This window comes from Panthera pardus, unplaced genomic scaffold, assembly GCF_024362965.1.
Source record: "Panthera pardus isolate Hobbes unplaced genomic scaffold, ASM2436296v1 HiC_scaffold_26, whole genome shotgun sequence".
Classification (NCBI taxonomy): Eukaryota; Metazoa; Chordata; class Mammalia; order Carnivora; family Felidae; genus Panthera; species Panthera pardus.
The window spans coordinates 26,249,742-26,274,494 of record NW_026526832.1 but is presented as its reverse complement, the minus strand read 5'-3'; the positions used below and the strand labels follow the sequence as shown (position 1 = coordinate 26,274,494).

Genomic DNA, 24,753 nt, shown 5'->3' with positions numbered 1-24,753 from the left:
TCTATCTCTCTCTCTCAAAATTAAATAAACAGTTAAAAAAATTTTTAATATAAAATAAAGGAATCAAAACTAAATATACAATATAAGCACAATTTTAATTGATAGGTATAGAAGGGGGATGCCTGGGTGGCTCAGTCGGTTAAGTGTCCAACTCTTGATATCGATTCAGGTCATGATCTCCTGGTTAGTGAGATTGAGCCCCATGTTGGGCTCTGTGCTGACAGTACAGAGCCTACTTGGGATTCTCTCTCCCTCTCTCTCTGCCCCTCCTGTGATCTCTCTCTCTCTCTCTCTCTTAAAATTAATAAACTTAAAAAGCAAACAAACCAAAAAACACTGCATAAAAATGCATCAAAATGGCATGAGAGGTTATATCTGGTGAAAGAACTAAGTATTTTAAATTTTTCCCTTCTATTTTTCTGATCCAATTTTTCCTAAATGAGGGTATATTATTTTAACAAGCAGAAATAAAATCAGCAATACTTCAACAACTGCCAAGAACAAAGCTTCTGGTTTTGAGAGGCTACTAAAGTATTTCAGCTAGTTTATCAATAAGATGGAAGAAAGAATCTTTATAGCATCTTTATACTAATATTTGAAATTAAGCTCTGTTGTGAAATAGTAATACACGAACACAGGCAAACACAATGAGACTGTTGTCTCTGACCGCTTCAGGGACAGTCCCCAATGTGACATTAATTCTGAAGCCTGTGCCTCCGCAGTCGCAGATGCTGTGAATGAACTTGGGGAATGCTGCAACATTAGCCTTCTCTGCTAATCCTGCTAATGCACTCACAATCTATTTGACAGGCTGCCCATCACATCCCCTCTGTCAGGGCGAGCAGCCTTCGGAGGTGGCTGTGACAAGCGGATTACAGAAAGGACGCCCAGGAGGACAGACTGGCCCTCCCTCCGCTGCACTCTGACTAGCTTTGTAGATAGGCCGCATACCACAAAGGCAATCAGACTCATCTTCAATACAGACCTCTTGGCACAGAGTACCAGAGGGAGACGATCACCAACCCAAGGGAATGAGTGTTTTCTGACAGTCACGCCATCCTCCAGCCTCATCATGGAGAAAGAAACAAGGCAATTGGAAGGAAAAATTCACAGGTTTCTGGATCATTCCTTAATAGCAGAGCCCCCTCCTCTGCAGAGACCCTGTGTGCTCTAGAAAACTAGTAAAAGTTCCAGCCTCTCGGGATGAGTCGGAACACAGCTCTGCCCCCTCCTTCCCCTCTGGTTACCAGGTTCCTCAGTGAGTGGTTGACACTCCATAAAACCTACATTTACAGCTTGGGCTTCATTAAATTAGCAGGATCATTTTATTTGCCTTCTAAATTTTCAGGGATTCCATTTTAAATGTTTCATTTAAATACAAGGCAAAATAGAAATAAAAGGCACAGTCTTCACACTAGCAGATTATTCTTTGAAAAAGTAACATAGGATTTGTCCAGAGCAAAGTTCCTATTCCTTCTTCTGCAAAAGTCCCTTCCAGCCAGCCCCCATCACTCTGGAAGTGGACAGTTCTTTCTACCTCAGTTTACACACTTGGTTCTCAAATGATGAGAAGGAGACTTTTCCCAGAAACAGTTAACTTAGTTACCTCCTTTTCTCATGAAGTGTTCCTCACTCCTGTAATCAGGCCAAGGCTCTTCAGCTTCCCGCTCATCTGGGAATATGTCCTCGGGCTCAGGAGCCGCAAAAGGCATAGAGAGTACTGAGACAAGCAGAACCGGCTGGGGGCCTCAAGGAGCCTACCATCTAGAAGAGATGACCAATAGTGACCCAGTGTTAGAAGTGCTATGAGTGAGGTTTCTGTACAAGAGTGAGGTTCCATACAAGCACCTGGGAGAGACTGCCAGACCAGACTGTGGAGGCAAGGTACGCTCACCACCTTCTCCAGCTGTATTTTTTTTTTAATTTTCTTTAATGTTTACTTTTAAGAGAGAAAGACTGAGAGTGATCTGGAGAGGGGCAAAGGGAGAGGGAGACACAGAATCCGAAGCGGGCTCCAGGCTCTGAGCTGTTAGCACAGACCTGGATGCGGGGCTGCAACTCACAAACCGTGAGATCGTGACCTGAGTTGAAGTTGGACGCTTAACCAACTGAGCCACCCAGGTGCCTCTTCTCCAGCTGTATTTAAGCCACACTGATCATTGGTGCTTCTACTGTGAGACAGACCTCTGAAGGTTAGCTGAAAGTCTTCACCAAGTCCCATCAGGACAGTGACCAGAAATCCCCCACTGAGGCCTCACCCTCCACTCTGCCATCAGTCCTTGACACGCCCAGCACAGGTGTTCCAACATTATTCAGGCTCACAAACTTGCAGTGAAATGAACAGAAATGCAGAGGAACATCACACACACCGCCCTACCGTCTCCAACAAGCCACACCCTCTCCTGATGGAAAATAAGCACAATAGCTCTCATGCAGGCAAAGTTCAGCCACCGCTCCTGCTCCTCTTTCTCCCAGAAGGGGCTCCATCCTAAATGAGACCCTTGGCAGGTCGCTCTATGGAGCAGGAGCCGGGCTTCTTCCTTGTACCTGGAGGTGGAGGCTGGGACCCAGGCCTTCCTCATTCCTTGGCCTGTGCACAGCACCCCCTGGGAGGCCCAGAGCTTTCTCAGCCCACCCCTCTTCCCTACTCTCTCCATTCCCAGAGAGGTTAAAGCCTAGCACTCTTTGTCCTTCTGGGCAGGGCAATCAGAATTTTGGAGATCTCAGTGAATCTCAGCTGTATACAGGGAAGCAGTAAAGGGTCTTGTGAGTGCATGAATTTTGGGGTCTGAAGAACCTGGAATTGATTATGTTCTATGACATACTCTGTTACCTTGTGCAAATGTATTCTTTTGGCCTCCATCTCCTTATCTGAAAATATGAGAATAGTATCTGTGGATGTCAATCTCCCAGAACAGTGTTTTACATATGGTAAGGGCTCAATAAATGGTAGCTCTATAAAATATTTTCTCCTAGAATATCTCCTAGGTCTGCATCTAAATATCAGCTCTCACTAACGAAGGAGGAAGGAAGGGATCTCATGAGAAAATGAGGGATTCCAGACCCCTGGGGAGCAGTCCAAGGTTTGTTTTCAAAGGGAGGTAGACTCTCATAGATGTCTCTGAAATCATCCTGCCAACAGAAGTACGTTCAATTAAAGCAATTTCTGTTCATCACTTAGAGGCATGCCCCCCAGGCCAGACAGGGGAAGTGTGCACCAAGGATCACTCCAGGCATTAAGCCCACTGGGCCCCCAACTTTCTGGCTGCATATACATGGGGATTTTCTGGGAACCTCAAAGGACCTGGAGCCAGCCAAGCAGGCTGAAGACAATCACCCATTGTAAAAACAATGAAACCAACAAGCTGGAAAAGTCAGAATGGATTTCACCTGGCCTCCTCAGGCTGCACTAACAGATCCCTACTCATGCTCCATGCCCTTCTGGCCCATGCCTACTGTACAGCTCAGAGTGATTTATATGACAGGGAAATAAGCCAATAGTAAACACACACAAAGAAAACTCTAAACATTGCTTTACCTTTTTTCTGCCAAAAATGTGCTTTGCAGCCAGTTGTAAAGTGACCTTAATATCCACAGATAAAGTTCATGTAATACCTAGCTTTGGCTCACTCCCTAATTTCAGATTCTGAAGATTACAAAGAGTAGATAAAATTTACAGGGATTCTTTTTTAGTTTCTTGCCACATCTGAAAACCTGTCCAAAGATAGGAGAGATCCTGTGGGCTGCTGGTCTCCTACAGATGGGCCTTATGCAGAGATTCCCATTTTAACACAGCAGTATGCTTGGTGTGGTCTAACTACTATGAACACTTCACTCTGAAATTTGAAGTGAGTTTTCCTTGTTTCTCTAGAGATAACTATTTATTATTCAAATCTTTGTGTTCATTTTTTTCAAAATGTGTGTTTTTGTAATTGTTCTTGCTTTCGAGGGCAGTTGGTTTACTTTTATTGTGCTTCTGGGGCAAGTCAGAATATCCACATGCTTCTTCATATTTCATAAACGTGAAGCTGATTTTCTAATTACAGCTATTTTGATCTGTATATGTCTGCTACACAGTTCTGTAACCCATATGCAAAGCTTCTACCTGAATCTGCATGGGCGACGTAACTAGCTGTCTGGCAACTAAAGAAGAATCAGAGTATCCAGGAGAGAAAAATAAATTTGATTTCTCGCTCACAGCAAACATGGGACATAGTCAACCCTGTCAATGAAGTCTGTAAACATTTTTATAGTTATCCCAAGCACTTTTCCCCCCAAGCACTGTTTAAATTCTCTTTGCTCAAAGACATTTTTGAAACACCAAAAGAAACTGAAAAGCTGGGAGGTACAGGTACTTTTTTTAAGGCTCAGTAGAAAGAAGTAGATAGTCTTTAGCAATGTTATCTATATTTATGGCACAAATGTAAATTTTCTCTAACCAAAACTGTACAAGTCAGAAAAGATAAGTACTTTTATCCTCATTGACAGGTAAGGAAATTGAGGCCCTCAGAGGTTACAGGATTTGACTAAGGCGACCCAACAAAGTTCAGCAATAAAATGTGTGCTGAGACACACATTTCCTGCTTCCCAGTTCCTTTCATCTGGGTTATCTATTTAAGTTGCCCTGACTTACTGAAGTAAACATTATGCTGTAACAACACACATTTCCCTCAGTTTGCATGATGTCCACACTTAGCCTGTGCTCAGGAACTAGTTACAGGTCTTAATAAATAATATTAACTGAAGAGAAGGTTTTGCTTTAATAATTATTTCTCAGGGTGCTTGGGTGGCTCAGTCAGTTAAGCATCCAACCTTGGCTCAGGTCATTATCTTGCAGTTTTTGAGTTCGAGCCCCATGTCGGGCTCTGTGCTGACAGCTCAGAGCCTGGAGCCTGCTTCAGATTTTGTGTCTCCACCTCTCTCTGCCCCTCCCATGCTCATGCTGTGTCTCTCTGTCTCTCAATAATAAGTAAAAGTTAAAAAAAAAAAAAAAAGAAAATAATTATTTCTCTCCCTGGGGTACCTGGGTGGCTCAGTCCATTAAGCATCCGACTCTGGATTTTGGCTCAGGTCATAATCTCAAGGTATGTGAGATCAAGCCCTGAATCAGGCTCTGCTCTGTCAGCACAAATTCTTGGGATTCTCTCTTTCTCTCTCTCTCTGCCCCTCCCCTGCTTGTTCTTCCTCTCTCTCTCTCTCAAAATAAATAAACATTTAAAAATAATAATAATTATTATTCCTCTCCCTGACCAACTCAACACTAAGAAATCTGTAAGGCACAATTATAGAAGAGAAGGGAAAAAATCCTATCCTGTTAGGAAATATTCTGACAATGAAGGAAACTAATCTAATATTTTAGAAAATTTGGACAGATTCTTGAAATTCCATTGTCAAAAATTTAACAAAGCTTACAATTCTATGGACATATTTATATTAAAAATTACAACGTGAAAACCAGACATGAGAGTAGGGCAAAAAAGAAATCCATGCTCCCAGCCACTAGATACATTAGATTTTTTTTTTGTTTTCATAAACAAAATAATAACAGACTCAATTTTACTGAGCCAAAATTCAAGAGGTTATAGCTAATCTAAAAATATTGATTGTTCTTTTTTTTTTTTTTTGTATCCACAGGGACCCTACATACCAACATTTGAGAGTAGACAAAAGTTTTGTAACTTTACAACAAAATACCACCCCAGAGCATGTTATGTCAAAACCTAAAGTGAGAATTTTGTATTACAAAATTAAAAACACCACAATATATTAGAGTGGCAACCCCGGATCGGATCACCTTGGAACAATAAATGAAATGATCCCAGGAAATGGGAATTTGTGCAGAAATTTGTCACGTGGTGGCTAGTTCCATAAGGCTAATACCAGTTCACTTTTGCAACAAGATATTCAGAAGGCCACAGATTACCAGTCAGGAAAGACTGGGTGAGAAGTCTGGACTTCTGTCTGCCTGCATGCAAAGGGAAGCTCCTCCACGTCCCATCCAGGTGTGTCTGAGAAGACTGAGTGGGCAGCCAAACTTGCACCACCACCCAGATGTAAAAAGCTTTCTGTGTACCCCCAGAAGAAACTATGTGGGAACAACAAAAAGGACCTCTCCCCTCCTAGCGTAAATGCCAGTGGGGAGCCTGAAATCTCACCTCTACCAAGTTACAATACGGCACCCCCTCCTCCTAAGGTGGTAAGAGAGGCCAAGTGGGTGTCCTGGACATTCATCCCCACATGGTAGTAACAAAGTGACACCCCTTCCCTACCAGTATGGCAAGTCAGAGGAAACTTACCAAAACAGATTTCAATAAGAGTTTCACAACATAATACCAAAAATTTCAAGGGTATGATCAGAAATTACATGTCAGACCAAGAACCAGGAAAATCTCAACCTGAAAGAGAAAAGATAATCAACACACATCAACATCAAGATCACACAGATGTTGAAATTATCAACGAGAATTTTAAAGCAGCCATCATAAAAATACTTCAATGAGCAGTTACGAACCCTTGCAACAACTTAAAAAGTCTCAGGAAAGAAACAGAATATATATTTTTAAAAACCATTTGTAAATTTTATGGGTGGCTCAGTGGGTTAAGAATCCAACTCTTGATTTTGGCTCAGGTCATGATATCACGGTTTATGAGACTGAGCCCTTGTGGGGCTCTGCACTGACAGCAAGGAGCCTGCTTAGGATTCTCTCTCTCCCTCTCTCTGTCCCCCACCCCACTGGTTCATTCTCATTTCCCTCTCTCTTTCTCTCTCACTCTCTCTCTCTCTCTCTCTCAAAAATAAACTTTAAAAAACGCATATGTAAATTTTAGAATTAAAAAAAAAATCATTGGAATTTTTTAAACCCTCAATATCAGAATGGAGGGGACCCAGGAAAGAATCACTGAACTGGAAGACAGAACAGTAGAATTGACCCAAATTCACCAACAGACAGAAAACAGAGTGAAAAATGTGAAGAGAACCTCAAAAACCTGGGGAACTATAACATCTGTCATTGCAGTCTACGAAATAGAGAAAAAGAGTAGAGATGAAAAAAGTATTTGGAGAAGTTACAGCTCAACATTTTTCAAATATGGAAAAGAAATAATGGCTGAAAACCTTTTCAAACATGGAAAAAGATACAAACCTATAGAATTAAAAATCTGAGAAAACCCCAAAATGGATAAACCCAAAGAAATCCATGCCAAGAACCATCATAATCAATTTCTGAAAATTAAAAACTTTAAAAAAACTAAAAAACTTTAAGACATAGAAAGTACCTTGGAAGCAGCAAGAGAGAAATGACACCTTACATGCAAAGGAAAAACAATTCAAATGACAACAGATTTCTCATCAGAAACCATGAAAGCCAGAAGGAAGCAGCACATTTTTCAAGTGCTGAAAAGAAAGGACTGTTAACCCAGAATTCTGTACCTGGTGAAATTATCCTTCAGAAATGAAGGAGAAATAAAGACATTCTCAGATGAAGGAAAATTAATAGAATTTTTCACCACCAGACCTACCTTAAAATAATGGCTAAAAAAGTTCTCCAAAAAGAAAAGAAATGGTAAAAGATGGAAACCAAAAATATAAGAAGAAAAAAAAATTGAAAAAGCACAGACACAGCTAAATACAACAGACTTTCCCTCTTGAGTTGTCTAAATTGTTTGATGGTCAAAGCAAAAAGTAATGCATTGTCTAACTTGGATCTCAATGCATGTAAAGGCAATATTTATGACTATCATGTCATACACAGGAGGAGGACAAAGGGGCTTACAAGTTGGTATCTTAGTTCAAGCTGCTATAACAGAACACCACAGACTCACTGACTTAAAGGACAGGCATTTCTTTCTCTGTGAGTCCAAGACCAAGGTGCCAACAGATCTAGTGTCTGGTGAAGGTCATCTTCCTGGTTTATAGATGGCCAGCTTCTTGCTGTGTCCCCACATGGTGTGAAGCAGAGAGAGAGGAAGCAAGTTTCCTCAAGACGCTTCTTATAAGGACACTAATACCATTCATGATAGCTCCACCTTCAAGACCTAATTAATTACCTCCCCAAAGCCCCATTTCCTAATACCATCACATTGGGGATTAGGATTTCACCACAGGGATTTTGGGGGGTTACATTCAGTCCACAAGAGGAGTTAAGGTTTCACTCAAACTGCTAAAACATTGATATCAGTAGGTATCAATGTGGTAATTATACAGTTCTGTATCTTCATTATGGTGGTAGTTACAAGAATCTACCTATTCCTATTTTTGTGGGAAAATAGCATCAAACTAAATGCAAACATTGTACCAATATCAATTTTCTGGTTATGATATTGTATTACCATCATGCAAGGTGTAACTGTGGAAGAAAATGGTGAAGGACACATGGACCTTCTCTGTACTATCATTGCAATTTCCTATAAATCTATAAGTAATTCAAATTAAGAAGTTAAATTAAAAAAAAAAACAGAACTCAGAGTGCCTGGGTGGATCAGTCAGTTAAGCATCCAAGTCTTGATTTCAGCTCAGGTCATGATCTCACAGTTTGTGGGTTCAAGGCCCACATTGGGCTCTGTGCTGACAGTGCAGAGCCTGCTTGGGATTCTCTCTCTCCCTCTCTCTCTCTGCCTCTCCTCTCTCATGTGCGCTCTCTCTCTCTCTCTAAAAATAAATAAACCTAAAAATAAAATTTTTTTTTAAAAAATTGAAAAAAAAAACAAAAACCCAGAACTGTTCTAGGTTAAAAGAGGACAAGACATAAACGCAATGTGAAAAACTTTGAATTTTGATTTTTAAAAATTCAAAAAATGGGGGGTGCCTGGGTCGCTAAGGAGGTTAAGAGACTGACTCTTAATTTTGGCTCAGGATTTGATCTCACAGTTCATGGGATCAAGTCCCGAGTCAGTATCTGTGCTGACAGCACAGAGCCTGCTTGGGATTCTCTCAGTCCCCCTCTTTCTCTGCCCCTCCCCTGCTCTCACTCTCTTTCAAAATAATTAAATAACCTTAAAAAAATCAAAAGGTGGGAAAATTTGGGGAAACTATAATGTAGATGGGACATTTGATGACACCAGGCAAAATTATTATTGATAATAATGTTATGGTAAAAGAGTTAACGCCCTTATTCCTAAAATATGTGTGCTGAATTATTTAAGGTTAACATATAATGAAGTCTGAAACTAACTTGCAAATGGTTCAAGGAGAAAGACAGCAAGAGAGAAATATAATAAAACATTATCAGCTGTTGACTCTATAAAGAAAGTATGAAAGTGTTCTCTGTCCATTCTTACAATTATTCTGTATGTTTATAAAATTTTCATTTTAAAAAAGTTGGAGGGGCGGAGTGGAAGGATATGTGATAAAGCATAGTAAAATGTTAACTGTGGAATTTAGGTGGTGGATAATTGAGTGTTCCCTATAAATTTCTATTGTGCCATAGGCCTGAAGTGTTTAAATTAATATATGGGGGGAGAGAAAGCTGAGGAAACATATCAAAGCCCAGCACCCTCCTCAAGCACTCCCTATACTCCCCAGCCCAGTTAAATACATACTTATGATAATTAAAATAAAACATCATTTGCCAGGGACAAAACCTTGCCTGGCTTCCTGCCTGGAGAAGCCCTAGCAATGCCTCCCACTTTTCCCGTAGTGGTCCCAGCCAATGCCACGGTCCCCACAGCCACACTGAGGCGGCTCCCATGGGTCCTGCTAATTGTCAAGGAGAGACAAATCTGAATATGGTGTGTATATATATATATACATACACTAAAAAAAAAAAACAACAACATTCTACCATTGTGGTGGGAGTTTTTAACACACTAAAGTACCCAAGTTAGGAATTAATAGACAAAGAAACTGGAAAATAAAAAGGAATATAGAAGATAAAAGATTTAGAAGCTACATCTATGGTGCCCAGATCTATGTAACAGTTAACAAGAACTCTTTGAGCCATGCCACCCACCTTAGAATGGGTCTGCTCAAATAGTTCAGCCTTGGCTGGTCTTCCTGATAACAACACCATAATAGAGACTGTTCTGGACAGCCGTAGCACCACACCTGCTCTGGTTCTTAGTTATATAAGCTTTGAGATATTAAGAATATTCTGAATTCTGCACAAAATGTTCAGCTCTTGACACAGGTTAATAAGAAGTGAACCAACCCCCCAAGTAAATCTCATTATTTAAAGCAAGGCCTAAATTCTCTGGAGGCTTGTTTTCCCTCTCTGGTTCTTTGAGAAGTGAAGAATCTAGACATTCCTGCCCCATCTCCTGTAGCTTTCTTCCATGGCCCCTGTAAAGTTCCATCTACCTACAGTCTCCAGTGTTACCCACTCCTACCAGTGACAAAAAGCAACCCATCCCTGCCTTGTTATGACAAAACTCCTTATCTTATCCCACGAGCAAGAGTCCAATCAAACCAAACATTGAAAATAAATTATGCCTATACCTCCCCAGAGATGGCTGAACTGCTAAGAGCCATCTCCATGTTTAGAAATAAGAAACAAAACCTAGTCCATTCACCCATCCATCCCAGTTTTCTGAGCCCTTCTGTTTTCTGATAGCTGGGGCTAGAACTAGCACTGGCTAAGAAAAATGGCCAAGAGTGGTTGGTAGCAGAGGGCCAGGGCTCAGGTGACTGGGTAAAAGGAACATTCTTGAAGATATGTCCATGTAATAGCATTGTATAACTATCAGAGAAAGCAAAAATCCAAAGAATATTGTAGTTGGGTGTGTTTGTAAAGTCAGAGACCCCCTCCCACCTATTCAGTCACACCTACCATATATACAGCCCCCTGCCCTGCCCCACACCTCAGTCTGCCTCAAGTTGTCTCTTTCTTCCTACGTATATGCCACAAAGGAATGGTAGGTAGGGCACTTACATTTTGTCACCCACCTTCCTCTCTCAACCAAATACAACAATAATCTGTGAACTGATTTATCCATCTCCATGCAGTTTAAAGAAGGCTTCATCCAAGTTTTCTAGAAGTTTCATGACCACCAGTCCAGGTGATATCCTTCCTCCATCCCTTTTCAGAATCTTTGGGTGATGAGAAAGTGAGGATGGGAAGATTCTCTTAGGAATAAGGCAGCTTGGGAGCTTCAGGATGCTGAGGGAATCATTTCGAATGCTTTGCATGGTGCTTCATAAATGCCAAAGTTGTTCTGCAACACATTAGGGCCCGGTTTTGGTTTGAGTAGTGAATAAATGATTGAGAAAAGATGTATGACTTTGACCTCTACACCAACTGAATGAGGTAGGTGGGAAGAGTATTATCCCCATTAAAGGAAGAAAGGCCAGGCTCAGAGAAATTCAGGGACTTGGCCAAAGCTTGTAAGTGGCAGGAAAAGTTAACGACTGGGTCTTCAGGCCCCTTGCCTCAAAGGAAACACAGCTTCTAATTCTTCCTCTGCCACTGACATGAGGTTTGCCCCCTTCCTCCTATCTCAGTCCATAGTGAATTTTTTCATCTGAAACATGAGCAAACTGGACCCAGCCATCAGTCTGGCTCTTGAAGTGGCCCTCTAGAAAGCCAGGCGGAATGGGTAGGGTGGGTGGCCAAGTCTGTGCCTCCAAGAGCTCCGCTGGTCTGGAAGCCAAGACCTCTGTCTCAAAGACCCAGCTTGAAAGGACTAAGGCCACACCGGATCTAGTGCAGGGCCTGGCCGCACCACCCCTGCCGGCTCCAATCCCAGGGACCTCCGTCGGACCATGGCAGTGCTGGATTCGGGGTGCCACAGGGACTCCAAGGGCCTCCAGCTCGCATGAACCCAGAGCTGCCCTCTTCGGCTTCAGCATCTCTAGTGCTCACAAACGCCCATAGCGGGAAGCGCCCGCTATGCCAGTAGTACCCCACGTTCGTTAAGCCTGAAAGCGGGACACGGAAGTCGGCAGCGACCGCCCGCCACCGCCCGCCACCGCCCGCCACAGCCGCGGGACCGTGAGCTCCAGCGCCTAATGTTCCGCGGGATGAGTTCACTCTGCGCCTGCGCGCAGAGCGTGCGCAGTGATGGAGGCGGGGGGTAGGACCGGGTAACGTGGGCGGGGCGGATATCTCGCAGCAGCTGGTGCACTGGAAAGCTACCAGCGGAGAGGTTTATCCGAAGCCACCAGATTCCAGAGGGGGACGCTGCGGGGCGTTGGACCCCAGACCAACTCTTGGGGTCTGTGGATCCTGTTGATGGAGATGAACGAATTCTCGGCGCGTTTCTGGAAGGGTTTGCAGGGCGGGGCCGAAAAATGTGGGAGCCGTAGTATCACAGCCCACATGTGACGTCATAACACTGCATAAATGAGATAGGTAGACCTGGCGGAGCCCGGGCGTATCTTGCCAGAGGCAAATGTGACGTTACAGCGCCTTTGTGCCTTGGAAGGTGGGATGGGATTCCTTTGAGCCAGCTCTCGAGACACCAAGATTCCAGGGGTGGGGTATGTTATCACAGGTCCCACATTCTTGGAACTGAGGTTGTATCTAGGAGCCCTAGACCAGCCCGCCGCATCTCTTCTTTCCCCCACAACCCTATGCTAGCCCTGACTCCCGCGGCCAAGAGGTCTGAGGAAAAAACGGCCCATTGTACGCCCCAGACCCCTGGCTACATTTCAGAAGAAGGGGGTGGAACCTGAACCTCTTCTTGGGAAGAAACCCCTGCGAGCTTTTCTTTCTCCACGAAGCTCCAGGCTGCCTTAAGGGTTTCTCGCGCCTTCTACCTGTTCAGCAGAGATCCAGCCGAGTAGCCACGCTCCCTTGCCCCTCAGAGAAACAGATGGCCTAGCAGCTTAGGGAAGGACTCCCGCTGAACTCTCCTCTCGCCTCCTTCACTCCCGAAAGCTGGGCACCTGAGACCACAAAAGCTTAATGTCTGAAGACTGGGGTCGGATAAGGATGGGATCTTCTAGGCGTGTAGCGGGAATGGGGGAGTGTCCCCTTTGCAGAGTGGGTAGGCAATAAAACCCACCCAAGCATTTCCGGCATTCTCATTGCCTTTTCTTGCGTCCCACAGAGTAGGAGCTGGAAACTGTCCCCCAACCACGTTGCTAGGAAAGGTGGCCTGTGTGATGTCTTGTGGCCAGAATCCCCAGATTGCCCTCCCACTTGCCCTTCCATTTGCTGTGCTGTTACTACATAGCGTATGAACAATCACTGTCACAGTATAGACAGCGAGCTATGCTGAGAAGTGGCTTCTGGGTCCATCAGGATGATAGAACCATGGTAGAGCAAGGCAAGGCAATGGCATTGTGAGTGGTGAAGGTCTTTGGGCAGTACCCTGCCCCACTCCCAGCCCCCCTCTATAAACCCTGTGCTGGGAATCCATTCTTCTACACTTGATATTATCGAAAGTCAGTTGCAGGGTCTAGGATGGAAGGACGGGGATTCAGGTTACCAGAGGTGGCACGGGCCAGAATGGAAAAACTCGCCTGCGAACCTCCCCCATTTCACAGCTTTCAGGAGGTCTTTGGGGAGGGGCTAACTGCAGAAGCTCTTGTTGTTCTGGAGGAGTGGGAGGTGGCTAAATTGGGGTGGAGTGCGTTGGGCGGGGCGGAGCGGGGCGCAGCAGTAGTAAATCCTCCGGAAAGATGGGACCCCAGAAAGAGCAGAGGAACTGAACGAGGCGCTCCGTCAGATCCTCAGGGGTGCTCAAAGCTCTCTGTGACAGGTGTATGTACTCAGGCACTGTCGTCTTGGAACAACCACGTCTCCCGACCTCCTGGGGCTAATGACAGAAACGATGTGGGCCTGCCATGGACCCTCACGTAAGCCATGGCCAAGTGCAGACCATACTACCGACTGCACTGGCTGGGCTAAAGCCAAGTCCAAAACCCACTGATTAACTCTCTCTCCCTCTCTGCGCCCAGAGATCACAGTTCTCTGGGATCCAGATTCTGGCCTGTCCTGGGTCGCATCCTTATGAAGCTGCAGAAGAAGGGCTGTGATCTTGCCGGACTAGTGGAGATCCCTCAGTCCGGTCAAGACCAGGCAGCCCATGGTCCTCATTCGCAGTGGGCCGTGGAACCGATCAAGAAGTTTTTGAGCGCAAGACCAGATATCCACAGGGGTGGTGGACAGGGGCTGCGGCAGAAAGTTCTGCCGAGTCCTCAGCAGGACGCACTGAGGTGCCCCAGTCCTGATCCGCCCCTCCAGGCCTGTCCAGCAGGGGGCAGCGTGGCTCCGAACGCGGAGGGCAGAGCTCTCAGCTCAGGCCCAGCCAAGGCCACCGGGACACGTTGGGCCCCGGAACCGCGGAGTTCAAGCCCGCAAGGGGGGCGGGGGCGGGGGCGGGTATGCCCAGAGGAGGTGACGATGGTTCAGTGAAAGTCTAGAGCGTTTTAACTCTTATGGCCTGGGCTTCCTTTTTCAGGCCGCAGGGCTCTGCCGGAGGCTGGGACCTTGGGTCCCCGTTGCAGGGAAGCTCGGCCCATCGTTCTTCGCGGCCGCTGAGCTCCAGGCTCAGAAGCCCGAGAGGCCGAGCGCTCGGCTTGGGAAAGGCCTCGGGCGCTACCGCCTGCGCCGCCCTGCGGTCAGGACACTGGAGCAGGGGGAGCCCCGCCCCGCCCCAAGAAGGAGAGCCCCCGGCGGCCTGGCCTCTAATTGTGGGAAAACTAGACGCCCCGGGGAAGGTTCAACTTGTGGAGGGAGGACTCAGATTTCCCCTCCTAAACTTCCCGGGCCTCCCAGGGCGCCCGCCCCCGCCATTCCTGACGAGGCTTTAAAAACTGTAGGGAATCTTTGGGCGTGGAGCCGTACTCCGGGCAGGGGATGAGACCCAGCCAGAGAATTGTGTCGGGGGGATCCTAACGGAGGGAGGGTTGTAGGTTTGGGGCTTTGGGGAAGCAGCGATGATTGTGCATTTGCAACGGGGTATTGGGGCCCTGGGGACAGTACTGGTCCTGAGGCTATACGTGAAGGCACCCCACCACCACCACCACCACCACCACCACCACCACCAAAGCAGATGCTGGAGGCCAGTAGGAAAGCCTTTGGTTGGAGAGGTGGGTGACATTCTGTTCCCTTAGTGGATCTTAAGCGACCCTGGCACCCGGAGACGTTGTGATTTTTTTTAAGGCCGAAGTAGTGGCTGCAGGCTGGGTTTCCTTGTAAACTACCAGCCCCGTGGAGGTGAGGGGTGGGGACAATGAGACCCTAAAGACCGAAGTGGAGGAGTAAAGTACGAAAATAAACATGGGGCCGGGGTAGACCAACACAGGGAGAGAGGAGGCTTCTCCACCCATCTCAACCCTATCACTCCAAGAAGGCCGGGTTTCCGGAAGCGGGACAGGTTGGAGCGGGCAGGGAATCCTGCTCCTCTGAAGGAAAGAAGCCTCCCAGTGTCCTGTTTGGGAGGGAGAATACCCATCCTGCAATGCCTGTAAAATAACCGTTTATTTCATATTTTAAAAAACTCCAGTGATAAATGTCCGTTACCGATGGTCAGCATAAAGTGCCAATCGCAATACAATGCCCTGCTCCTAGCCGGCTGCTCTCTCGTGGTGACGGGACGGCGGAACAGGGGAGCCGGAGGCCGGGCCCGCTGCAGCCGCAGGGCTCAAGGCCCCCGCCCCGCCATCCGAGTCCGAGGGCCCACGGCCGACCGGCTGCGGAGCAGGGAGGGGGCGCTCCTTGGCCCCGCGGTCCCAGGGCCCGGCGGCAGAAGCAGATACACGGATTACACTTTTGCAGGCTCCCGGGGTGGGGATGGGGACGGGAGGAGGGGGTGGACTCTGCAAACGCACAGAACTTCCTTCCCTCTCCCCTCTCTCTCCGCAGGCAGAGTTACAAGCTTATATGGTCAAAGAAAAAAATAATAAAGTAAACGTATAAAATAACAATAGAAAAAGTAATACTTCTGGGAGAGGCGCCGCTGCGGCTCCGCGGAGCTTTCGTTCTTTTTTTAAATGCAGTTTCCCTTCCGCCACGTGAGTACCGCCTTTTGGCCAAGACTTTAGCCGCGTCCTGGGGGAGCCGCCCTGGCGGCTGGGGTCACGGCTCCGGGCGGGGCTCTCGAGTTCCGCGTGCGCCCGGGACCCAAGGGACAAGTCTGGGATAGGGGAAGGTCCCGGGAGCCCCTCCCGCTGCCCGCCAGAGTCGCCTTCGGCTTCTGGTCCCTCTGGAGGAGGGGGTATCGTAACCCAGGGTCCTGGTGACCTGGAGGCTCTTTTAGCATTTGATCTTGGAGGTTTTGAGCTCCTTCACCTGTGAGTGTAGCGTCTTGTGGACAGCGAGAGTCCTGGACTGGCAGAATCCTTTCCCACACTCTTGACACTTGAAAGGCTTCTCTTTGGAGTGAATGTATCTGGAAGCAAAAACAGAATTAATCTTTGCAAAATGATGTAATGTTATAAACAGTTATCTAAGATCCCCTCCCACTGCAACCAGGCTCTTGCCCTCAAAAGAGAGTGCGGGGGGGGGGGGGGGGACCTAATGTGGAGTGGGCAAAATTCTAAGTTTGTGAATAGAGTAGGGAGGTGAAGGAAACTGGCAGGCAATATCTGACCCATCTGATACGTCAATGGGTCCAGCTAGGCCCACCCCTGCCTTCCCCAGGAGGGGCAAGCACTGTCTCCTTATAAGGTCTGGGTTAACAATAAAGGTGAATGAGGGGACCCAGGGGCAGGGAGGACAATTTGCTGGAGCTGTGCTGTCCAAGTGGGCAGCCACTAGCCACATGTGGTTATTAACATGAAAAGTAAGTAAAACTAAAAAGTTAATTTCGCAGTCACACTAGTTGCACATTTCAAGTGCTGGGCGGTCACATGCGTCACGGGTCCCCCTGCCCGTCACCGCAGAAACTTGGACTGAACAGCACTTGCAGATGCACAGGTGAAGGAAGGGATGAGAAGGCTGGCATGCCTGTCTGATGCTCATGGAGACCTGACTTATTCTCCCCAAGCTCTCTCCACCCATCCTCCAAGAACCTATGCCTAAGCCTTGAATGGCTTCCTTTGCGATGTTAGAGAATTCCCAGAAACTGGGAGGCCTGGAGAGCCGAAGTGGGGCTCAAGAACCACCTCATTAGGGAGGAGGATGGTGAGGACAGTGACAGACAGCTTTGGGGGAGGGGGGTCACACGCCGTACCTGTGGTCCCGTAGGTGGTCTTGCCTCCGGAAGGCTTTGTGGCAGATGTCACACGTGTAGGGCCGCTCATCGGTGTGCGTCCGCTCATGGATAAGGAGGTTGTAGGACTTAGTGAAGTGGCGGCCACAGAACTTGCAGACGAACTCCTTCTTGGTCTTGGAAGGCAGGCGTCCCCTCGTGGGCTTCTTTTCGGGGGACAGCTTGGTTACATCCAGGAGGGCACCCAGCCCACCAGTGGGGGAGCCAGGACCTTCCCCCCGGCCAAGCTTGGATGGATCTTCTTGTGTGGCAGCTAAGGCCAGGTTGGCAAAATCAAAGCGTGGCTTGGTCTTGAGCACAGAGGGGCCACTGCCTCCAACGGTGATCTCAGGCTTAGGCTGGATTACGTGAGGAAACCAGGGAAAGGCGGGCAGTTGGAAGCGTGTGTCCACGAGGCTGGACACGGCGCCCGGGACTTTGGAGAACGAGGAGCGTGGCAAGTGCATGGCAGGGTAGCCCAGCGTCCACTGGTGCAGGTGCACAGCGTGCAGTGCGCTGAAACCATACAGATTAGGCAGGTGGTCCGAGGGCACCGTGGGCAGGCCATTCACCGCCTGAAGGAAGGAGTAGTTGGTGAGCTGCAGGGATGGATGAATGGGCACTGGCGCTGGCAAGGTTTTGCTGCCCATTGCGGTAGCTGCAGTGGGTTCTCAATCGCAATCTGCAAAAAAAAAAGAAGAGAAAAGAAGGGAGAGAAAAAGAGAAGTTCAGAGGAATTCCAGCTCAGCCACACCCTCTCTGTGCCCCAGGGCAGACGCTGGGAGTCTGAGACCCCACTGAGGGAACCCACTGCCCTCAGAGAGAAAATGGAAACTTCTCTGATGCAAGGGCTCCCTCCAAATGGCCATGGCAGAGACACACAACTTGCTACAGAAACCAGCAGGAAACAAATCCTATGCAATGCAACCAGCTTAAATGAGGGCCTACAGTGGAGGCAGAAGCTGGGGGAGACTGATGTGTGGAAATTTACATCCACGCAAGCCTGAGTCAACACAGAATTTCACTCTCCGGTGAAGAGAACAGGAACTTGGAAGCACATTTACATGTTCATGTGCAGATAAACAGAAATGCACAATGACAGATAAACACAGATTCACATGTTCTGAAGCAGAGATGACAACAAGGTGGCAAGATAAACTGAGATGATCAGTGTTGTGCTGCTAAACAAAATGCTGGCGTGAACATGTTCACATGTGCGTGCGCGCGCACACACACGCACACGTGGGATTGCATGGAACCCACGCAGGGCCTCCAGGGAAACAGCACACATACAAACACACACAGATCTGTACATCTCCCAGCTCCTCTGCATTTAGCTCTACTTAGCTGATCTTCAGTCTGGCTTCTAGAAGCCATGTCATCTTTCTCCTCAAAGCTCTCAACTTTGACCTCAAATTTGCTTCTCTGCCTCACTATTAATGAGCCCTCTTGACACCACCCTCTGCGGCTGCTTTTGGGCTGACTTCTTACCTGAGCCCCTGGGAATTAATTGCCTTTGAAGGTGATGATACCAGCCTTCATTTACGAATTCAGTCAAATATCTGCAGGTACATACAAGGGGGCTTCGGTTCCCTCCCTACTCCATCAAACAGGGTGCAGTGTCTCTGGGCTCTCGGATATTTCTGTGCGCAGTGACACCTGGGCAGGTGGGTATGCCTATGGGCTACAGTATTGAGGCCAATACAATCAGCTTCTATGCTTTCTGTGCCCTCCAACTGCAAGGCCAGGAAGCTGAAGTGACCAGCAGTCTAGCATCTCCTGGCCTCCTTGGTCAGGATCTCCAGCCTCCGTGGACAAGTCTGGGTTCTGCAGAGAGACCTTTCATCTCCAAGCCTCCCAGACACTCTTAAGTCAGTCTGTCCAGTGGAGGCAAAAACATGGAGAAGGAAAAGTAGAAAGTACATGGTGGGGGGGGGGGTGGCTTGTGAGACTCAAGTGCTGAACTCTCTCAGCTCTGAGCTGAGGGCTACTCGAGAAGTCACTGAGGGAACAGGGTGCTTGGTTCTTTGCCTGTCTCAATCCCCTGCTGCCCACTTTTCCCTTACCCCCATTTCCCCTCTTCTCTTCCTCAGATTGCTCCTCTAACCTTCAGTAAGCCCCCCTTCCTGGGTTGTGCAGGCCACGGTACCGCTCCTTCCCACTGCTGGACGCTGACACCACCCAGACAGTTCCCCTAGGCTGGCTTACCCTCAGCCCAAGGCCACAAGGCCCAGTCGGACTCGGCAGCATTTCACTGCAGCAAAGCTTCTCACGGGAGATAGCCCTGCCCTTTCAGGAAGGAGTATGGACAATCTCGATGCAGAAACCCTTTCCCTTGGAAGCTGTCAGAGAAGTCACTGGCTGAATAGTAGGCCCGCGGAGAAAGAGGTTCTGCAGGGGGTGGAAGGTGCAAAACACTGAAAGCCTGCAGAGATGTTCCCACTGCAGGTTACATTAGCAACCCAGCAAAAACGCAGTGTTAAGGCAGCAATTAATTCAGCCTGGCGCCTGAGGACCCGCGCCTCAGTAGCAGAGGGCCTCCCTACCAGTTTTCCCTGCGGCTTGATCACTGGTGGTCCGGTGATCCCAGAGCGCCGAGATCATCCTAGAGTGCTAACACCCCGCGAAGCAAAATACGAATTGGGGCAGAGAGAAAGCAGGGGCGGATTAGGGTTGGGAAGGAGAGAGGAGGGAGAAAGAGGGCTCTCGCCAACTTAAAATGTTGGCCCAGACTTAGGTGATTAGGTGAGGTGAGCGCTCTTTGATTTGCTGTCACTTCTTTTTCCCCTCCTGGCGCTGGAAATCAGATCCTTATTTCCGGCTCCCTGGGGCCGCCGGGGCCACCAGCACCCCCGCTTGCTTCTCTAGGTGCTCGGCCTATCGCCGGCCAAGAGAGCGGCGGTGACGGTGAGACTCTGGACTGCAAAAGGACCCGAGCCCTGCCTGTGCCCCGGTGGGGAACCCACCAACGTCGGGTACTAACCTGGCCTCTCCTCGCCTACCCTGCCTACCCTCAGGAGCCGAGAAGACCTGGGGCTCCATAGGGGGAGGGGGCTTTTGCAGCCATCACTGCTCTTGGGAGCCAACCTTTCCGGGCTATCTGCCCGATCTTGTGTCCCCCAACACTCAATTTATTTTCTTCAGCATCACGGCCAGTTTCTTATTTTCTGCCGCAATCCGAGGCCAGGGCTCCCCAAGCTCTCGCCAACGACTTTCCCGGGGACGAAATTCGTTCGAAACGTGGCTCCTTACACTAGTACCAAGAATGGGCCAAATGCACGATCCGGTTTCAGGCGGTCAACTAAGAGAAAAACACAGTCTCACACTCGCCTCTCCAGCCGGAGAGGATGAACGAACTCCCAGCCCCTCGGAGTCCCGTTGCCCTGACCCGGGGGGCCCTTGTGTGAACGTTTTAGATTTTTAAACGCGAGGGCAAACACCTCTCCCCGGGCCAGGCATCCGCTTGGCAAGGAGCTTGAGCCTCGAGATCTGGGAGGTGCGGGTAAAGATCCCGACTACAGGCAGCAAAAGCAATTCGCGCTTCCAATCCTGGGTCCCCCGCGCAGTGCAGGCGCTCCTTCCCTCGCGCGGTCGAGCGCCAATTCCAGGTCTGCAGCCAGCCCTATGCCGGGCATTAATGAAGTGTGCAGAGTCTATTAAAGTGGTTTATTCGGGGCTAATTGAGCGTGAGCGAGTTAACTGCTTGCATTAATGAGGACGGAGCGAGCTCCACGAGCTTTCGCCTGAAGGAGCCCAGCAGCAGCCCCAGAAAATCATCCTTGACATCGAATCCCCAACACGCGTGGTGACAGGCGTCCAGGCCCCTGGTGGGAGGACTAACCACCACCGGATACTTCTGTTGAATTCTCCCAACGAACGAGAGCGAACGAACCCTTCGGCTAGGCGGCCGTCCCGCGGCATTTAAACGCCCGCTGAGTCCTTAGCGGTCTGTTCCCCAGTCTTAATGAAACCGCAATTACTTCGAGGAGCCTCGGATAAAACATCCACCCACTGGTCGCCCCCTGTCCCTGTCAGCCCTTGTCTTCTCTAGGAGGCCATGAGCCTGGGAGACCAACTTGCTTTGCACGTGGTTTCTGTTCCCAAAAGCCAGCCCGGTTGAAATTTACCAAATTGTGGCAACAAAGAAACCCTCGCAGCTACTTTACCCTCTGAGAGCCCATCCCGCTACTGCTCGAGCTGTTGAAAAAGGACTGGATGTGGGTTTTCGTTCTTCTGAACCTAGACATGTCGGGAAAGAAAGTAGTTCCGCAGGCAGCCCCTCACCTCTTTCCCTCTCTCCTCGGGCTTCCCCCTTCTCTCCTGAAGGCTGAGTTAGGGGACAGTCAGGGGGAGGAAACGAATCCTCGCCTTATAAGTCCCAAGCCGGAGACATTCACGGCACCCACAGCGTTTCTGCTACTTGGGCGTGCGAGTCTCCAATTGGGAAAGAGTGCTCGCGACCCCCTGCACTCTTCCCTGAACCGAGACAGTCGCAGGTTAACTCCCCAGGCCCTGACTACACAGAGCAATCATCCTATTGAGAACACCCCGAAGTCAGAGCAGAAGTGCGAGGCGGGGTCAGGCACGCGGCCCTGCGCTCCGGGTCCAGCCGGCCGGATACCCGAGCGCAACTACGCAAAATAACAAACTTGCACGAAAAGCGCGACCCGGCTGGGGCATGCACCTGTCCCTGGCGCCGTCGGCTGCGGCCGTGGCCATCCATCCATTCTCTCTTCCTTCTTCGTCAGCTAAAGTAGGTCAAACTGCGCTAGGCGCGCGTTTCGGGAAAGTTTCTGCCCGCTGAAGTTTCTTCGGTTTCTTAGAGGGGGGCCCACAGGCTGACTCCCGAAGTCCGCGGGCATCTCGCCGCGGATTCCTAGGAGCCTGGCAGCGCGAGGGCCAGTGCTGGAGGCCCGCCCCCTCCTTCCCCGGAGGTCAGAGGCCGAAAGACCCCGCTCGGGAAGTCCCTGAGCCAGCACCCCCAACCACCCTGGGCTGCAGCTGCTCTCACTTTCACTAAGGTCCTGCAGCCTCCGTTTGGCAGGAGGAGCTTCCTTCTGGGACACAGAGAGAGGAGACACCCGCCGCGCTGTGACAGGGGACCCGGGAGCGCTGCCCGCATTCCCCTAGCCGAGCAGGGGCGCCCAGGGCTGCAGTTACCTTGTTCCGCGGCGGTCCCGGGCTGAGGGAGTCTCTGGGGCTCCGCTGCGGGGGACCCGGGAAGCCAGAGGCGCTGGATTCCACAGGCACCCCCGGAGCTCTTGAGTCCTGGCCCCTCTCCGGCTGCGGGGACTCCGAGCGCCCGACGCGCGGGAGCGCTCCACTGGCCCGGAGCCCTGCCCCCCGGAGGACAGTGAGCCCCGCTCGCAGCTCCCTGGTTGGGTCTGAACCGGGAGCGGCTGAGAACTTGCTGGGGAGAGACCGAGCTCCGACTCACTCATCCCTTAGCACCGAGCCGCCTACTTATTTTAATCCACCACCCTCCTCCCTCCCTCCCTCCTTCTCCCTCCCGCCTCCCCTTGCTTCAGGATTCCTCCCCTCCCTTGCCTGTCCCCCAACCCTGCCCTGCGCCTGCGCACTGAGAGACAAAGTTTTGCTGACCCGGGCAGCCGGCTTTGGCAGCTGCGTCGCTTTGCCACGGCCTCCCCGGACCTGCGTCCCCTGCTTTTCGGTCCTGTGCGACCCCTTTTGCATTGTTAGGCTCACGGTGGCATCCCTGGAGTGCTAAAGGAAACAACCTCAAGCAGAGGAGAGCAGGCTGAAACTGCACTCTTCGCGGTCCTATTCCTGCTCACCTGGGACACAAGCCTGTGCAGGGGTGGTGGGAGGTCGCCCGGGATACCTGCGCCGAGGCTTGGACTCCAGTGCCCTTCGGACCCTGGCAGAGCCGCCCTTTCTTCCAGAATCCTTTCCCAGAGGCGGCTGGCCCTGGGTATCCAACAGCTTCTGGACGTCCAAGAGCGCTCATCGCCAGGGCAGTAAACCAGACCTGAATGCCTATGGCTGACCCCAGACTCTGGCTTGTGGAGTTCGGTGGAGAGATCAGAGGTGGAGGGCAAGAAAGTTATTGGAGTCCCAAACCCTCTGGGATTCCACTCTTACTTACAGTCTACCCCTCCAATCAGGTACTCATTGGTTTGGGGAGTTTGGAGAGCAAGCTGCAAAGATCGTCAGCTCCAGGACCTCTAAGCTAAAGGAACTGGTTCAGGTGGCATTTGGGACCTACAAGGGGTCAGGATTCTGGCTTCGAAAAATTCTGCCTTCACTCCTTCCGCCTTAAGGCAGCATCCCTACCTTACTGACTAATGGGCTCCGGGAGCTGCCCTCCAGCTGACCCCAGCCCTGACCTCTCCCTGCCACCTCTCTGGAACACTGGGCCCTGGGTTCAGGAGGAGGCAATGGTTTCCCAGGACCTGGGTGGGTCCAGACTGACACCACTGCACTCCCAGTGTTTGCACCAAGGTCGCTGCTGAGTGACTCACCCAGCCCTGGGAGCTGGATCCTGGACTCAGTGGCTCTCTAGCATATCGGTACTGTGTCTCTGGGAAGGGAATGCTGCCAAGTCCAGCTTTCCTCTGAAGATCTTATTGCTTTTTAGGGTGTCAATCCCTGACCCAGGGAAATGATAGTGGAAATGTCCCCCCAAAAGACATAGTTGAAGAAGACCCTTGTCTTATCCACAGGGCTTTAGGACAGAACCTGGCCTCCAGCCCCTAGGTAACTTTGACTTGGGTGGGGAAGAAGAAGGGGGGGGAGGTGCAGTTTTTGCCCCAAGGGATTGCACTCATCCCCTGCCACAGATTAGTGCTGGAGTAAGGGACCCACGTAAGTTTGCAGTTGGAATCTTAGCAGCTGCCAGCATGGGGTGATATTCTGGCCAGGGAGAGGATCCTTGGGAGAAGAAAGGAGCTGAGATCACTCCCTTCCCTGAGATTCCAAGGCAGCAATACCAAGAGCAGGGGAAGGCCTGGAAGGAGAGTCCAGCAGGGTATTCCTGGATTGTGCTTGCTCCTACCTGGGTCAAGGAATTTCCTTGTGCTAGTCTCGGGCTCTCCTAGGAGACAAAACTCAAGAACCTCCATTAGCAGCAATGAAAGAATCCAAGAGAGGTCTCCACACTTGGCCCTCTGGCTGTCCAGATTGCTTAGGAAATGTCCTCTCAGAAAAGGACATTCAGGTGGGATGGAGCCTCCTGGGGTGTGCAACCCCATCTCCTGCTTAGAACTCCACACAGCATGACTATGTTTCCTCCCTCTTTCCACTTCCCTATTTCTTATGAATCAGGGCCCTTGGCTAACATGCTTCAAGGACTTGTAGAAATCTCTAGATAGTAGGATCCCTAAAGAGCTCATGGAGAGTCTTTAGGAATGCCAAAGAAAGGACCATGAAACTGGGTTGTTTAACGCCACTTTTTCCAGGTTATCTGGAAAACTGATTTGGACTCAGGCCAAATCCTGGAATCTAGCGGGTGTAGGGCAAGATGAGGATGTAAGGTTGGAGCTAGCCCCTCATGGCCCAGCATCCCAGGCTTTGCCTCCCAAACTCTGGCTGGGTCTCCTGGAGCTAGTCTGCAAGGCAGAATGAGACAAGGTGAGAGATGTGGGACCCTGGCACAGCTGGGGCAAAGATGGGCCTGTTTCAAATTCCCGCCTTGGAAGATGATCCTGCTAGGTCTCACTT

The 24,753-nt window shown here is 49.6% G+C and overlaps 1 protein-coding gene across 1 annotated transcript; it reads right to left on the bottom strand.

The window, feature by feature from the left end:
• Window positions 1-15,343: 15,343 nt before the first annotated feature.
• OSR1 (odd-skipped related transcription factor 1) lies at window positions 15,344-22,528 on the bottom strand. Its single transcript, XM_019451206.1, has 3 exons — window positions 22,234-22,528; window positions 17,056-17,755; window positions 15,344-16,272 (listed from the first exon to the last, which is right to left on the bottom strand). The coding sequence occupies exons 2-3, from the start codon at window positions 17,721-17,723 to the stop codon at window positions 16,137-16,139; spliced, it is 804 nt and encodes a 267-aa protein (XP_019306751.1). The 5' UTR covers window positions 17,724-17,755; window positions 22,234-22,528; the 3' UTR covers window positions 15,344-16,136.
• Window positions 22,529-24,753: the final 2,225 nt, after the last annotated feature.